This window comes from Linepithema humile, chromosome 2 (assembly GCF_040581485.1).
Source record: "Linepithema humile isolate Giens D197 chromosome 2, Lhum_UNIL_v1.0, whole genome shotgun sequence".
NCBI classification, from domain to species: domain Eukaryota; kingdom Metazoa; phylum Arthropoda; class Insecta; order Hymenoptera; family Formicidae; genus Linepithema; species Linepithema humile.
This window is the reverse complement of record NC_090129.1, coordinates 25,430,267-25,446,007: the sequence shown is the minus strand read 5'-3', so window position 1 is coordinate 25,446,007 and position 15,741 is coordinate 25,430,267. Positions and strand designations below refer to the sequence as shown.

Genomic DNA, 15,741 nt, shown 5'->3' with positions numbered 1-15,741 from the left:
TAAAATAATAATATAGATCTGCAAATTATTTATTTTTTACAAACGTTAGATTCTTTTTCAGATAAAAATTGATATTACAGGGAAAATAAAAACACAAAATAATGTATATATAAGATTTAATAAAGATAAGATTTAAACAGTATAAGTTAAAGAAGTGATTTGTACAGAGCAAAATGTGATTAGAATTAGAATAGATGAGCATATGTACAATTTTTTCAAGCTTTTCGGATTTACAGTAACAGACACGTTTTAAAAAATAATATTGTACAACAACACAATTTATATATGCAAGAGTAGTTCTTGTTTTATCACAAATCTAAAATACGTACTTATTTTTTGTCATCCAATACCATTGTTAACGTTAATGGTACGTAAAAACTATAGATCGAATAAGACCGTCACGAACCGTCACTGCACTATCACCAACTCCGAACGAGAAATACACAGAATCACAGGATGCATTTTGAGCGCAAACTCCTAGGGGATACCATCCGGCCTTGTTAAATACCACACCAACTCGATAAGCCTGTTCACAGCAGAATAACATTCTCATAATATAAGTGACGTGATCGTGCATTATCATGCATCTTTTAAAGATAAAAATATACTTTTTATTTTACGAATTAAAATATAATGACTAACAGATGTAATTAATTATACAGCAGAAAAGTAATTGTGTTGCAAACCTTATGTTTCTGAATGTAAACCGGCCGATTGAAAGTAATTTCCACGAGAGTACCGTAGTTTGCTTTAGTGGTGAAATGTGTGTACGTTAAACGTGTGCCGTCACAATCAAGGAGATGGGCATATACGATTTCCGTGTAAGACGTATCAGCATTCATTAGAGCTTGAGCGAAATTACTCGCCTATAAAACACGCGTGATGTACATATTGTATTATAAAACACACAAATGATAACTAGAAACGTATATAATAAATTATATAAAGCTTGTAGCTTACCGCAGGAACTTGCGTGGGAACCTGTACACCCACCACACAAATATTTCTATCCGCTTTGAACTGAACGGAGCAATCTAGCACATTTGTGTTCAAGCAGTCTGTTTCTTGAACTACTGATCTGAGGCAATAATATTTTGGTCCCTCACGTACAACTACTTCTGAAGAAGAGGAACTAGGTAAAATTCCAATGTCCTTATTGATGCTTCCACTTAAAGTCTTAAACGAAGACGTGGTACAGTCCATTGCAGTATTTAGAGAGTCAGAATGATAATTCATATGGTATGATGCATCTCCTAAATTTAATAGTCTCGAACTTTTAACATATGGCTAAAAGAAGAAACAAATTTTATGAAGAAATGCACAAATGTTACAATATTTCATTACACAGCACATGCACATTTAAAAAAAAAAAAAAACAAGAATAAAATATTTATAAATATATATATACAGGATGTCCCGTAATTCGCGAATCAAAATATTATAATAAAAGTTGTCAAAAAATATAATAAAAAATTCTTTACAATTTTTCAATCCAAGCAACAATGTTTAAAATATAAGGATTCCAAACTGACCAATCAGATATATAGTTAAGCAGTCATTTATTCTTTGAATCGTGACAATAATAGCATTAATAATTGAAACATAAACGACTGCTTAACTATATAGCTTGGTTAGCCAATTTTAAATTCATATTTTAAAAACTGTTGCTTGAATTAAAAAATTGTCAACCTTTTTATTTCGTATTTCATGAAAATTTGTATACTATTGCTCTTAATTCGCGAATTACGCGACACCCTGTATATATAACATCTATTTATATACGTGTTGAGTAATCCTTTACTTCAAATATAATAAGAGATCTATGAAATTTCAAATTATTCTCACATAAATCTAAAATATTTCTCATTTGGACAAGGTTAAATAAAGAAAAAATTTTTTTTTTAAGTTTATTAAAATGTGTACAATACCGAATGGTACAGACGTTAAGACAATTTAATGTGAAATAAATAATGAATGTGAATTTTGAAAAAAATAATGTCAGTATGTCAATGATTTTTCAATTTTATTAACGTCTACATCTAAATGAGAAATATTTGCTTCATCAAAATGAAATAGAAATGGAATAAAAATGGAAATTAAAAAATTGGAATATTTCAGTAATTATAAGTAATAAACTTTGTTAGGAAATTATCAAGTCAATAGAAACAAATTAAGTGTTAAAATATAAAATTAGTAAAATTAGTAATACAAAAATAAATTAAAAAGTATATAAAAAGTAATACAATAGTAACATAAATTTTATAACAGAGTCAAAGTAAAAATCAAAATGTAAAGATCTGTCAAAAAACACATCACGATCATTGGTTGGATACTTGTTATAACATTTTTTTATAATACTTGATACATTAAATTTTATATGTAAAATTTATATATTCAAAATCATAATGCGCCGTGTCGCGATGTCTAAAAAGTATCCAAGTTTGTCGTAGACAATAAAATATTCCGCGCACGTACAATCTATTAGTCAAAATAAATTTCTATATGCTGATCCAAATACGGGACTATGGAAATTATTTGTATTAACATGTTTGCCACCAGCATCACATATGTGCGACGCACCAGTTCTGTTTTGACGTTACACATATGTGACAGCGATAATAACACTTATTATTCCTGTTTACCACATTTTACACGTGTATAAGTGCAAATCTGTAGGGTATTGTGATAAAATATTTAAAAAAAAACAAAACAAGGTGAACATTTTTTTCCAATTCTAATGATAGTGAACGTATTAATAATTCCGTGCGTTTGTTCAATATATGTAGAGTAGTTATAAAGTAACTTCCCTATTTTAAAATTCCATAACTTCACCCTGAACACCCCTGATAAATTTTATTAGAATCGGACGAGCCATTTAGAAGTTATGGAATTTTAAAATAAAGAAGTTACTTTATAACCGTTCTGCATATAGTATGCGTTTTTTCATTGTACATCGTATATTTGGTATAATTGTTCAAGATCTGTCCAAAAGTAATTGTATGAGTGCCACAAATCTAATATTAGATTGTCCAATGTCAAATGCATATCGGGCAAATACATGGAATTATATTGTTTTTCTGGTTCACTGTAAAAGTCTTCACTTACGGGAAAATTTGTAGTTTGAATCTTTAGTGGCTTCATTCTATTATCCCTGTCAGTGGAAAAACCTTCCGGCATAGGTACTTTGTTCCCTTCCGGCATAGGTATTTTGTTCCTGCATGATATATTCATTAATATAGCGAAAGCTTCGTCTTGTGTAAGCAGAGGGGACACACCAACACCTTCTGCAAATTCTTCAGGAGTCAAACTCAAAAATCTTATCTTTAAAAGTGCATTTCCAATAACAGATCTTAATGATTTCCCATCTGTGGGATCGAGAGATTTCCTCCGGGACTCCGCCTTGGCCCATCGTTCAACTGCAATAAATAATTCCACCTCTGATTTAATCTGCAAATCATCCTGATCTAAGACTTTGAGAAGTGTTCCCAGCTCCACTTCCTCCCAAGTAGATTCCTTTAAAACTTCATTTGTCTTTGTACGTATGATTTGCAGACACTTGTCCAATAATACAGGTTCTTCAAAAAGCTTGGCAAACTCATACGCCCTGCATGCTTTTTTTGGCGAAAGATCAGACCACAGATACTTTGTGCACTCTTCTACTAAAGATGGCAGCATGTACTTTTTGGCACAATAACACAACTCACAAGCCAATTCAAAGGAGCCCAATTCAACTTTATCAGTATATATGTATTCCAATAAGGTCTTAAATGCTTCCGGCTGCACATCCTTAATTGGTATTGGATCATTCTTTTCCGCCATGCCACCAAAAAACATAGCCTCAAACACCGGACTGGACATTGCTAGGAACAACTTGTGGCCCTTGAGAGTTTGCTGCTGAGGCTCTTGCCCAACAATGAAATTGCAATCGGACCATAGTCCCGATTCCAACAAATACTGACCACGCTCCGACAGTTTCTGTTTATTAATCTGCCAGTCGCAGGATGTCATATTTATATATGCGCATATGTAAACAAAGATCAACTGCAACAGAACAAAAAAATGATAAAAATGAAAGATTCGTCACTCGCCAAGCACGCAGCGGCGACAGCAGTACCTATGACGTGGCGTACACAGTTACCTATTTTCGAGACACACTCGTCGTCGCTATAAATACAACGTGCACATACGCGCTGGCCAAAAAAATAATCCAAATGAAGAAGTGATAAACGAATGATTATGGATGCACGCACGGGAAAAAACCCGGTCGTCTTGCCCGCGTGATCAGAACGCTCCGGAATTGTTTATATTTTGCACACGAAGTGTCGTGGAACTGGAATGCTCGAATGCTCGTTCCTGTTATTCCTCCCGTTATCGTCGTCAAAGTACACTTGTTTCCAGTGCCTGTACGAGATCAGCCGTATACTGATCAATTAATCGCCAACTAATCGCTGTATGCAAATTGCATAGTACGAAGCGCTACGCCATCTTAGATCAACGCCACTGAACGCCGCTTAGATCTCCTCTCCGCTTCCATTTTCAAGGTTCAGTCTCTCTCTCTTTCTCCTAACTGTTCGCGCTTCGTCCCAACGCTCTAGTGGTGGTGGACGCTTCGCAGTGGTTGACATTGAGCTCTATACATATACTGGAGTGAGCCTTTCCCATCAGAAGCAATGTGCAATTCGCGGCTCGAGGATAGCAATAGCAGGCGGGGACGTCTGTCTTCCTCCTACATTTACTGCCATGCACGGTGGGGGATATTGTAAACGAAACAGACATGAGACAGACATTCCCGTTCAATATAGCTCTCTCCCTTCCACGGTGAGGCCACCCCCACTCCTTCAAGCTCACTCCGGTATGTTACAGAGTTCAATGGTGGTTGACGCTTGCTCTGCACTGCTGCTCCGTGCCCGCGACAATTTCCTACGACACGACGTGCGCTGGTGTCTGCTATCCTCACCCTTCCCCTCCTTTGCTTCCCCTTTCGTCCCGTCCCCACAGCTAGTAGCGGCAACGCGCAAGAATCGGGCAGTCTTCAGTCCGGTGTCTCCGGCTGATTTTAGACTGAACACGTTTATCGCGACGATCGATAATCCCGCGAGCAGGCGAGGGATCGAAGCCGCGGAAGTGCCGTACGATACAGCGTTGTGTTTTCGCCGTCGCGAATTAACCGTGTGTACGTACGCACGCTGTCGCGAGCGCGGGGATGCGACGTCGCCGCGAGTAAGCGAACGCCGACGGAATCACCGATCGGATTTCTATCGCGCGAGAACGGCGCGCGTTACGGGAGAACACCGAACGTTGAAAGAGGAAGAGAGAGTGAGAGAGAAAGGAAGAAACGGAGCAAGTGCGAGGCAAAGAAAGAGAGAGAGAGAGAGGAGAGAAGAGACGAATCTCGCGGTGGCTTGGACGACGTGAATCGCTCGAATGGCGCACGCACGACTCAGCTGTACGCGTACGCCCGTACGCTCGGTAGAATAATGCGTTTTCTTCCCGGTTCTCTTCTCCGGGCAACAGCGCCAGCCAACGTCGAGACGTGGACAACGTCGTAGGTACGTGCGTCGTCATCCGACCCTCGCGCATCTCGCGTCGCCGGCGCGGCGATCCTGCGAAGCGCGAAGTACGGGTGTTTTACCTCGGCAGAGTCTGCGGTTGACAGGAGTTTCGAAACAAGATTTGCGCGTGCACGCTTTACAAGTGTTATCCGTTAAATGTCTTCCATTGGACGAATTCCCGAGGACGGGCGAGGTCTTGCGCGTGTCGTCCGACGTTCGCGACGTGTCTCACGAACGCTGTTATTGACGTAACCTCATCAATCATCTCGTTTGAGAATCCTCTTCGTTTGAAGCGAGCTTTCGCGTCAAGTGCAGCGGGTAGGATTCTTCTCGTATCGTCGAGGTGGAATTCGACGTTGTGAATGTTACTACGTGAGAGAAAGACGTCTCAATGACAACGTCGTGTCGGAATCGCTCTTTGTTACACACACGCGCGCGCGAATCATTGTCACCTTGTAAATTACGCGGCTGAGTCATTGTCCGTTAAACATCGCGTCGTATCTTTTCCGCATTCTACACCGCCACTGAAACGTCCTTGTCGCTCTACTTTTATTCGGTCGAGAAGAAGAACTTGATTCTGAAATTAAATTTATGTAGATATTTATATGTTACATCTGTCAAACTGAGTGTGTTAACGCGATAATTCCAAGCTTGTTTGTTTGGCACTGTGATGCTATAATAACATTATGTTTCCCTCATGTGTTCTATATTACATAAGAACTGGAAATGTTGCCAAGCTGTAAACACATGCTGCTTTTATTTCTCTTGAAATATTTATGAAATAAATTTTATATCATTAATATATTAAGAATATAGCGATAAATCTAGAATCTTGTGTTTTATTTGCACGATTACATGGAATTGTTGCTTATCTGTTGTTTGCTTTTAGAAATATTTGTTTACTATACTTGTAATATTTATCTGTTTAGAAAACATGGAATGTCCATCAAGTGTCATACAAAATTCGGATCAATGCTACATGTAGCCCTGCATTTCAATAGCTTTTAATGCGACAGAAACTGTACATTGTTGAAGCACAGTAATCCAAACTCCTATCAGGAGAAATGGATGCGGTGTGCGACGAAGACAGGCGGAGACGCCTGAGGGCTTTGGAGGAGCGTATAAAGGATCCAAGAAGTGTCACGAATATCGATTGCTTATTGGACACAGTTCAAGCCTTGGTGTTAGATTGTGATCATGCAAGTGTGAAACGCATGAAAAATATAGAATCTTATATGAATAGATGTAAGTACTGCTTGAATTTTTCTTTTCGTAAACATAATCAGTGTTTATCGCCTTTCTAAATTTTATATAAATACATCAGGAGAATTCAGGATATTTGTTTATGTTTTTGCAGATGATTCTGTAGCGCAAGAGATTCATAAAATGCGAATGCGCACGGACGATTTTACTTTAATAAAAGTAATCGGCCGTGGCGCATTCGGAGAGGTGCAGTTGGTTAGACACAAATCTACACAAAAAGTTTTTGCTATGAAATTACTTAGTAAATTTGAAATGGTGAGTTAATTTTGTCCGCTTGTTTCCTTACACATAATTACGATACAAATATTTTTATTTACTCGATTTTACATACTTTGTTTAGATTAAAAGGTCAGATTCTGCATTTTTTTGGGAAGAAAGGGATATAATGGCACATGCAAACTCTCCGTGGATAGTCCAGCTCCACTTTGCGTTCCAAGATCAAAAGTATCTCTACATGGTGATGGATTACATGCCGGGTGGAGATTTAGTGAATCTAATGTCGAACTATGAAGTGCCAGAAAAATGGGCAAAATTTTATTGCGCCGAGGTGGTACTCGCATTGGACGCGATACACCATATGGGTTTCGTCCACAGAGACGTGAAGCCTGACAATATGTTATTGGACAAATACGGTCATTTGAAGCTCGCCGACTTCGGCACATGCATGAGGATGGATACCGTAAGTTTAATTTATTACTTTTAACCTTGGTTTTAAACGTTTTAACAGAAAATAGCTTGCGTCAGAAAATCTCAATAAAGTACATTGCAATTGCTATTTATTAAAACCAAAAATAAATGCTTTAATTTGCGATTAAATAGAGTCCGAACGTGAAAAGTCTTCTTCGAAGATCGCGAAAAGTTTTTTTTAAATTTAAACTTGTCGATTTGTAATGCTGAAACTTTGTTTTACAGGATGGCTTAGTGCGTTCCGATACCGCGGTCGGCACGCCCGATTATATATCCCCGGAGGTTCTGCAATCGCAAGGCGGAGAAGGAGTGTACGGACGTGAATGTGATTGGTGGTCCGTGGGCGTTTTCTTGTACGAGATGTTGTTCGGCGACACACCGTTTTTCGCCGATTCTTTAGTCGGCACGTATTCAAAGATCATGGATCACAGAAACTCGCTATATTTCCCTCAAAATGTTGAAATTTCCCATTCGGCGAAGAATTTGATATGCGGCTTTCTCACTGACAGAACGAAGCGTCTAGGCCGCAACGGCGTCGACGAAATCAAGAGCCATTTGTTTTTCAAGAATGACCAGTGGACCTTCGACAATCTGAGGGAATGCGTGCCGCCAGTAGTGCCCGAGCTTTCCGGCGACGATGACACCAGCAATTTTGACGATGTCGACAAGGAGGACGGGCCGGAGGAAAGTTTCCCGGTACCGAAAGCTTTCTCCGGAAATCATTTGCCTTTTATCGGCTTTACTTATTCGGGCGATTATCAGCTGCTGGCCGCTTATGGCAACGAGGCTGTGGACGGCCTGGAGAATCATGTCAACAACGGCACTACCGATGACGCGAGAATCTCACAGCTGGAGATTTTATTGGATCGTGAGAAGCGACAGATGGAGACGATGGAGTCGAGGCAGAAGGCACTGAACACGCAATTGGACGCGATGACGCGCCGTGAGGTCGAACTGCGTGAAGAAATCGGTAGAGCGGATAAAGAGCTGACACTGCTTAGACATAATTACAAGGAAGCGCAGCGCAGAGTGGAACTCGAGACAGAGGCTCGTCGGAAAGCGGAGTCGCTGCTGGTGGAGGTGAAGAAGAAATTCGACGAGGAGCAGACGAGACGGGCGCGAGATGTCAGCAACTCGCAACAGACGTCCGAGCGAGTGACGTCGTTGGAAAAACAGATCAAAGAGATGCAGTGCAAGCTGGAGAAGGAAACGGAGGCGGTGACAAGATTGCGCAAACAAGCGACGGAAATCACGGTGGCGCGTCAAGCTGCCGAACAAATGGCGAACGAGTTGCAAGTAGCCAGAGCTCAACTTCAAGCACAACGTGATAATTTGCAGCAAGAGGTTGCCACCCTGCAGGTATAATCTAGTTTCTAAAAGACTTTTGGGATGCGTGTGAGTTTTTGAAAAAGTTTAAATGTCTGCTATAATTCTCACTTTATAAAATCACTTGATTCTTTTTTAATTGAAAAATGAATTAGTTAAATATATTTTTCTTAGAATAAAGAACTGTGTTTTAAAGACTAAATCTAAATCTGAGAAATCTGTTTTTTGTGTGTAAAAAATGTTTTCTATTTTCTTTCTTTTCAGGGCCAACTTTCCAAGGAACGTAGTTCCAGATCGCAAGCATCATTATTGACGGCCGAATTGGAGACACGTCTTTCTGCCCTGCATCTTGAGCTTGAACGTAGTCACGAGAAGGAAGAGAAGGCAACTTTGGACAATAGACAATTAACCGAAAGGGTTTCCGCGCTGGAGAAAGAGGCGGCTAGTTTGACGCTGGAATTGAAAGCCGCGCAAGCCAGGTACAATCAGGAGGTTGTGGCGCACCAAGAAACGGAGCGTTCGCGTATTCTTTCCAACGAAGAAGCCAATCTGGAGGTTGTCAAAGGTATTTGCATCAAGTTTTCACATAAAGATAAATAGACAATGCATTTTTGATAAAGTATGTCTTATTTTGTCTGTGCAATGCAGGACAAAAAAATGGAATTTTTGAAGGTAATACATGTGATTCGCGAATTTTTCCGCTTTTTTTTTCTGACATATTTAAATATCGAACTTTATATTTTAGAAACTGAATTTCTGTCATGCTAATCTTGTACTTGTTTTTCTATTATCGCTGCGTGTTCTTGTAATGGAATATCTATTTACGTACGTACACACTGTAATATTTATTTATGAACTTAGGGAAATGCATCGTTACTTATATTGCGCATATATTGATTTACTACAAATAGCTCTACAAGCGAAACTAAACGAGGAGAAGAGCGGAAGGCAACGTGCGGAATTACTTGCGCAGGAAAAGGAACGTCAGACGTCAATGCTCTCCGTCGATTACAGACAGATACAGCAACGATTGCAGAAATTAGAAGGCGAGCACAGACAAGAAATGGAAAAGGTCAAAGTCTTGCAGGGCCAAGTCGAACAAGAGCAACAGAAGAGGAACGTTTTGCAAACCGACTTAGGGCAGCAGACATCCGAAGCGGGAAGACTTCGCGCTCGCGAACAGCAACTAATCGCAGAGGTTACTCAATTGAGAGAAGCTAAGCGACAGATAGAGGAAGAATTACATCACTTGAAAACACAAAGAAATGTTGATCAGCTGCAGACGAAGGAATTGCAGGAGCAATTGGAGGCCGAGGCTTATTTTTCGGTAAGTTGTATTAAAGTTGTCTTATGAAAAATTAAGATAAATTTTAAGGAGAATCGTAATTTTTCCCTCTTTTTGTTTTTCAGACTCTTTACAAAACACAGACGCAAGAATTACGCGAAGAACTGGACGAGAAGATAAGGCTGCATCAGGAGTTCGAGGAAGAACGTAACTCTCTGGTTCATCAGTTGCAGCTAGCTTTGGCGCGCGCTGATAGCGAGGCGCTGGCCAGATCCATTGCTGAGGAGACTATAGCAGATTTAGAAAAGGAGAGGACGATGAAGGAGTTAGAGTACAAAGATGGAGTGAACAAGCATCAGCAAGAGCTAAGTTCGAAGGAGCACATCCTAAACAGACTTAAGGAAAACGAGAGCGAATTCAAGAAGACTGTCGATCAGACTCTAAAAGAGAAGGAGGATTTGAGCAAGCGATTGATGGACTTCCAAGAACAGCTCGGTAAAGCGCAATCCAACGTGGAGGAAATCGAAAAGCTGAGCAGCAAATTGAAGACTGAGCAACTGCTGAAGCAACAGGCGGTTAACAAATTGGCCGAGATTATGAACCGGAAGGATCTTTCGTCGAGTGGGAAGAATAAAAACAAGGCGTCCGCCGCAGATCTGAGAAAGAAGGAGAAAGATTGCAGACGCCTGCAGCAAGAACTCACCCAAGAGAGAGAAAAATACGGACAATTGGCAGCTAAATGGCAAAAGGATTTGCAAGATTTACAAGTAAGCGACGTATCTTTGTTTCGCGCTAACTTTAAGACAGCATGTAGAGCTTGATTGAGTAAAAATAATTTCTTTCCCTCAGGCGCAACTCGTGGAGGAGAATCAGGCGAAATTGAGACTGCAGATGGAAATGGACTCGAAGGACTCCGAGATAGAAACGTTGCAAATGAAAATCGCATCGCTCAACTCGGAAACTGCCAGCGTTTCGTCCATAGAGAACGACGACGGCGAGGACTCGGTTCTATCCGAGCACGGCACGCTGAGACTCGAGGGCTGGTTAAATGTGCCAAACAAACAGAACATTAAGCGGCACGGTTGGAAGAAGCAATACGTCGTTGTTTCATCTAAGAAGATAATCTTTTACAATAGCGAAAATGACAAGATGAATGCCGATCCGGTACTTATATTAGACTTGAATAAAGTCTTCCACGTTAGATCTGTTACTCAGGGTGATGTTATCCGAGCCAATGCCAAAGATATACCCAGAATATTTCAGGTACGTCACGTCTTTCCACTCTCTGAATTTCTAGAAACTCGAATTTTTACTTCTCTTTTATATTGCTAAGTGGTAATTTTTTTGTAACATAATTCTTATAACATTTCAATAATTTGTAATTTTTATCTGTACTTTACAATATTTGTTTAATCTATTTTATATAAGTTTAATAATGCTTACAACTTTTCGAGAAAGTAATTTGATGTCTTTAATTAATTAATTGTATATTTCTATCAATGTATTACATTAATTAATTTGGTGTGCAGTTACTTTATGCCGGTGAAGGTGAAGCAAGGCGGCCCGGCGACGAGGGCAATACACTGCCCGGCGTGGATTTACCACAGCTCACAGATAAACCCGGCACTCAGTCGTTGAAGGGCCATGAGTTCGTGTCAATATCTTATCACATGCCGACGACCTGCGAAGTCTGTTCGAAACAACTCTGGCACATGTTTCGGCCCTCGCCAGCTCTTGAATGCCGAAGTATGTGCTACACCTATTTGTGTTTACATATGTTGCTTTTCTTATTTATATATATATATTAAAACGCATGTTATATTATCGTGCAGGATGTCGCATTAAGGTTCACAAGGAACACTTGGATAAGAAGGAAGATGCCATAGCTCCGTGCAAATTGCATTACGACCCGAATAGCGCCCGTGAGCTTCTGCTGCTAGCAGCAAGTCCAGAGGAGCAGAAGTACTGGGTCTCGCGGTTGTCCAGGCGTGTCCAGAAATGCGGCTACAAAGCTAACTCGCACATGGACGGCACAGGACAGCGCGTCTCGCCAAGGTAGCGTAGCTGTGCTGCTGCTCGACGCGAGCGGGGGGACTAAGTAGCTCTTATTTTGTGACGTCGCATGATGTAGGTGTAGAGAGGTTAGACTTGTTTGATTTTTCTTTCATTTTCTTCCCTCCAACATTTTTGCCTTCTATAAGCGCGAAGTAAAAAGAAATGGTGGGCATCCGCGCTTGGTACATTCAATGTAATGGAAAATTTGCTGTAGTATTACAATTATTACGCATTGTGTAATATTATCAAATTTTGTCATTACGCAATTAATTTTTCCAGTGTACAATTATTTTTTCATTGTTAAGAATGTAGCTATATAGTATATATTTAGTTTATTTAAATGTGTCTAATCAAATATTGATACTCGGAAATGCGTTATTGCATTGCGTTAAATTGTTGTGTGCAAACAGTAAAAAATATTTTACAAATTATTTTTTGTGAAATGTTGGTGTAAAATTATGACTAGAAATCTTTTCGAACAATCTAATATTTATATACATCGGTACATTGCATGATAATGATGTCGCGACAATTAAAACGGATTAAATAATTAAGTGGAGTGATGAAAATGCTATTTATATCGATTGAGAGTAGCATATCTACATGTAGATGTATACTGTATGACAAAACTTCAGCTTTTGCTTATCACAGAAATGTTAACTTGTGCCACTTTCTAATCTGCATATTATTGAATCACCGTGCTTTCGACTATTCACGGCTTTGACAATGCGATGATTTTTGATGTGTGTTTTTGATCGAACGATGTAGTATAACTGACATATTTTTGTGACAATTTATTAATTTCTTTTTCCAGAGAATCTACGAGGTCGACTCTAAAGCCATACTTATCGGTGCAGCAACGATCCGCGACATTGCCAGCAAACGCCAGTATGGGCAAGTGATCTTGGAAGAAACTAGCAATGAGAATTAAAGACTCCGCTCACAATTTGCTGTCCCATTTCCCCCATTAACGACGATGTCAGTGAGGATGTCGGAATCGTCATAACGAAATACTACGACCTCGTGATTTTTTCTGCGCACCCGGCCATCGGAGTAGACTGTCAATAATCTTCTAGATCAACAATCGACATAGCGATCGCAATCTTAATGTTACTTTTACGCAGCTAAGAGTAAATGAAACTCAAGTTCGAGAATTATTGGAGAAAACAGGGTTACTATGCGTGTACCGGGCGATACTGAGAGGATGTGGTGTAAGAAGGATGATTTAAACAGAGAACATCGTGTCCGGAGTTCTTTGCGCGCCATTGTCATTCCTGGAACACATGAGTCGGAAAGGTATGTCGTGTTTCTCTCGGAATCGCTGAATTCTTTTATAGTGAACGACGATGTTTATGATCTTCTTTTCATATGTTCGTGATGTTCGCGACACGGACTGTACATTTTTTCCAGGGATGATTGTATTTACGTAGTGATTTTTCTGATTGGAACTATATTCGACTTTGTACGCACATTTATTACTGCCTTCGATAACGATTAACGATCGTGACGGGGATTTTTAGCTTAAGGCGTTTTTTCGATGCTTTAAACCGAAATTTCGGGAGTTTGGAAAGGAACATAGTATTTGGAAATTATTTTATATATATATAAATTGTTCTGAGACCGTGTGTGTCAGTAGGTAGGTGCGCGGGAGTCCTGCTTTTAACATAACTTAGCGAGGATTTATTTAATATTTGATAGTTGAGGCATCTTTTGGGCGGCGAGGTCTCGAAAGGAAATGTAAATATAACTAAAGCGCGCTCGAAGACCAACATTTTTTATCAAAATCCAGCAAGTAGGTCAATTTCGCAAGACATTACGAGAAAGAAACAATATTGCGAAGTTGACCAGCATGGGGCGCGTGTAAAAAGTAATGCGAGTACACAACGGTGAATGCCAACTTGTATAATAGAGATAATGATTACGGTTGTAAGTTAAGAATTTTTATTATGATGATACAGCAGTTAAAACGAGACGTCCACTGTATCTCGACAGAGACAGAGAGAAAGGCATAGAGAAGGAAGAAACTAGAAAACCGGGAAGACGAACTGAAAAAAGAAAATTACGCATAATTGAGAGGCTTAAAAGCTTCGTCATGGTGCCATACGGCTTGGCCATTCGTGGCATCGAAGGAAGCGATAAAAAGAAACAGGAAAATAAGAAAGGACCTTAGAACCGTGTTAGATATTATTAACGCGTCATCGCCGTCTGTGTTCTTTCCAAAATACCTCCGCGAGACATCGCATACTGTGCCGAGAACTCGTCGGAACGAGGAGAGCCGTTTTGCACCGACGTCAGTCAGCCAACTGTAGTTAACCACTTGTTCCCTCGCCGCACAAACTGAGCTCGTAGCGGTATAATTGCAGTAATGTGATTCTCTTTGCTCCAAATAAGTTGTTTTCCGTTGTTTACACCTTCTTTCTAAAAACGAGATATAGAAAAAGGACGGAGAATTGGTTCGCAGAAATTTCGGTTACCTTAAATTTACACGGATGATGACTGGAATAATCTAGAAAGTGGAATCGATGATCAAAATTAAGTTTAAACACTGGAGTTAAACGTTGTATCAACATTTATTACGGCAAATTGGCCAGTTAACTTTTATTGCATTATAACTAGAGTTGGACGGGGAACGGAGATTGGCTAACGAATGTTGGTTAACTGAAGTCAGTACAATTGGCTCCGAGAACTTAGCGAGACGTCCCTCAAATGGTGCTCCCCTCCCATCCATTTTTTTTTTTGGTTTGGCGAAACGGTGAGAGTGGACGAGAAGCTGTCGACATGCTTCTCATCATTGTGATGATAATTGGAGTTAAACATGTGAGAGAGTAAGGTGCATACTGAGAAGGAAAAGAAACACCATCTGATATACTGCCCCGTGCCTTCTTCGCTATTTCGATCCTCCGTAAAAGCGGAAATGGAAGAAAAATTGACAAATGAGAAAGCGTGAGAGTGAAAGAGGATGAGAGGGTGAGAGGGAGCATGGATGGAGCATGAATGACAGAGAGAGAGAGAGAGAGAGAGAATGAATGAAAGAGAGTGAATGAAAAGAGAGAGAAAGAGAGAAGAAGGAGAAGAGGAAGAACTTGTTACAGCATATTTTATTATTATTTAGTTATTTACAATCTGTATATTATTAATTAATATTACGATTAAAAGTATTTTGTAGATAATATGCAGCTCTCTTTGATGTTGTTTTTATGATCACTGATTGCGCGGCTTCGATCTCTCATGGTGATCGCGTTTTGAAGCGATTTTTTCGTAGCATGTTTTTTTACGTACTTTGATCGGACTGCGATTGGTGGCTCAGAAGCTGTCCCGTTCGCGATTAGTCGCGGACGAATAGAACTCGTCTCATCGAATTAATCAACTTTATACGATTCCATCGATAATCTTACAATGTAACATTGTCATAATCAAAAGTTAAGTCTGAAGTGTCTTAAATACGTAATTAAGACAAAGCAAACGCGTTATTTTCCTTGTTAATGAAACTGTCTCTTAAGAAAATGAAAAAAAAAAAAAATCTTGGGAAATGAATATATTTGAATTTATTTGTTGCGAAAATTTTTAGCAGAA

At 39.6% G+C, this 15,741-nt stretch overlaps 2 protein-coding genes across 9 annotated transcripts; one reads left to right on the top strand and one right to left on the bottom strand.

Annotated features, from left to right (window-relative positions):
• Positions 1-99: 99 nt before the first annotated feature.
• On the bottom strand, positions 100-4,615 carry LOC105667816 (BTB/POZ domain-containing protein 6-B). Of its 2 annotated transcripts, none has more exons than XM_012359870.2 (5): positions 4,115-4,615; positions 3,106-4,041; positions 961-1,287; positions 687-866; positions 100-526 (listed from the first exon to the last, which is right to left on the bottom strand). In XM_012359870.2, exons 2-5 carry the CDS (start codon positions 4,006-4,008, stop codon positions 362-364), a joined length of 1,575 nt encoding a protein of 524 aa, XP_012215293.1. In that variant the 5' UTR covers positions 4,009-4,041; positions 4,115-4,615; the 3' UTR covers positions 100-361. The 2 variants fall into 2 exon arrangements, with proteins under 2 accessions (XP_012215293.1, XP_012215292.1); XM_012359869.2 differs by having other exon boundaries at positions 4,139-4,615.
• A 368-nt stretch (positions 4,616-4,983) lies between these two features.
• Positions 4,984-15,702, top strand: Rok (Rho kinase). Of its 7 annotated transcripts, none has more exons than XR_010888533.1 (13): positions 4,984-5,549; positions 6,482-6,797; positions 6,910-7,070; positions 7,156-7,494; positions 7,728-8,861; positions 9,093-9,393; positions 9,477-9,500; positions 9,749-10,155; positions 10,239-10,880; positions 10,963-11,376; positions 11,643-11,859; positions 11,946-12,254; positions 12,983-15,702. XR_010888533.1 is itself a non-coding variant. In XM_067349605.1 (13 exons), the coding sequence occupies exons 2-13, from the start codon at positions 6,617-6,619 to the stop codon at positions 13,068-13,070; spliced, it is 4,131 nt and encodes a 1,376-aa protein (XP_067205706.1). In that variant the 5' UTR covers positions 4,989-5,549; positions 6,482-6,616; the 3' UTR covers positions 13,071-15,702. The 7 variants fall into 7 exon arrangements, 5 of the variants coding, with proteins under 5 accessions (XP_067205706.1, XP_012215290.1, XP_012215287.1 ...); XM_067349605.1 differs by having other exon boundaries at positions 4,989-5,549; positions 11,946-12,168; XM_067349606.1 differs by lacking the exon at positions 4,984-5,549 and adding an exon at positions 5,579-5,870 and having other exon boundaries at positions 11,946-12,168.
• The last annotated feature ends 39 nt before the right edge of the window (positions 15,703-15,741 follow it).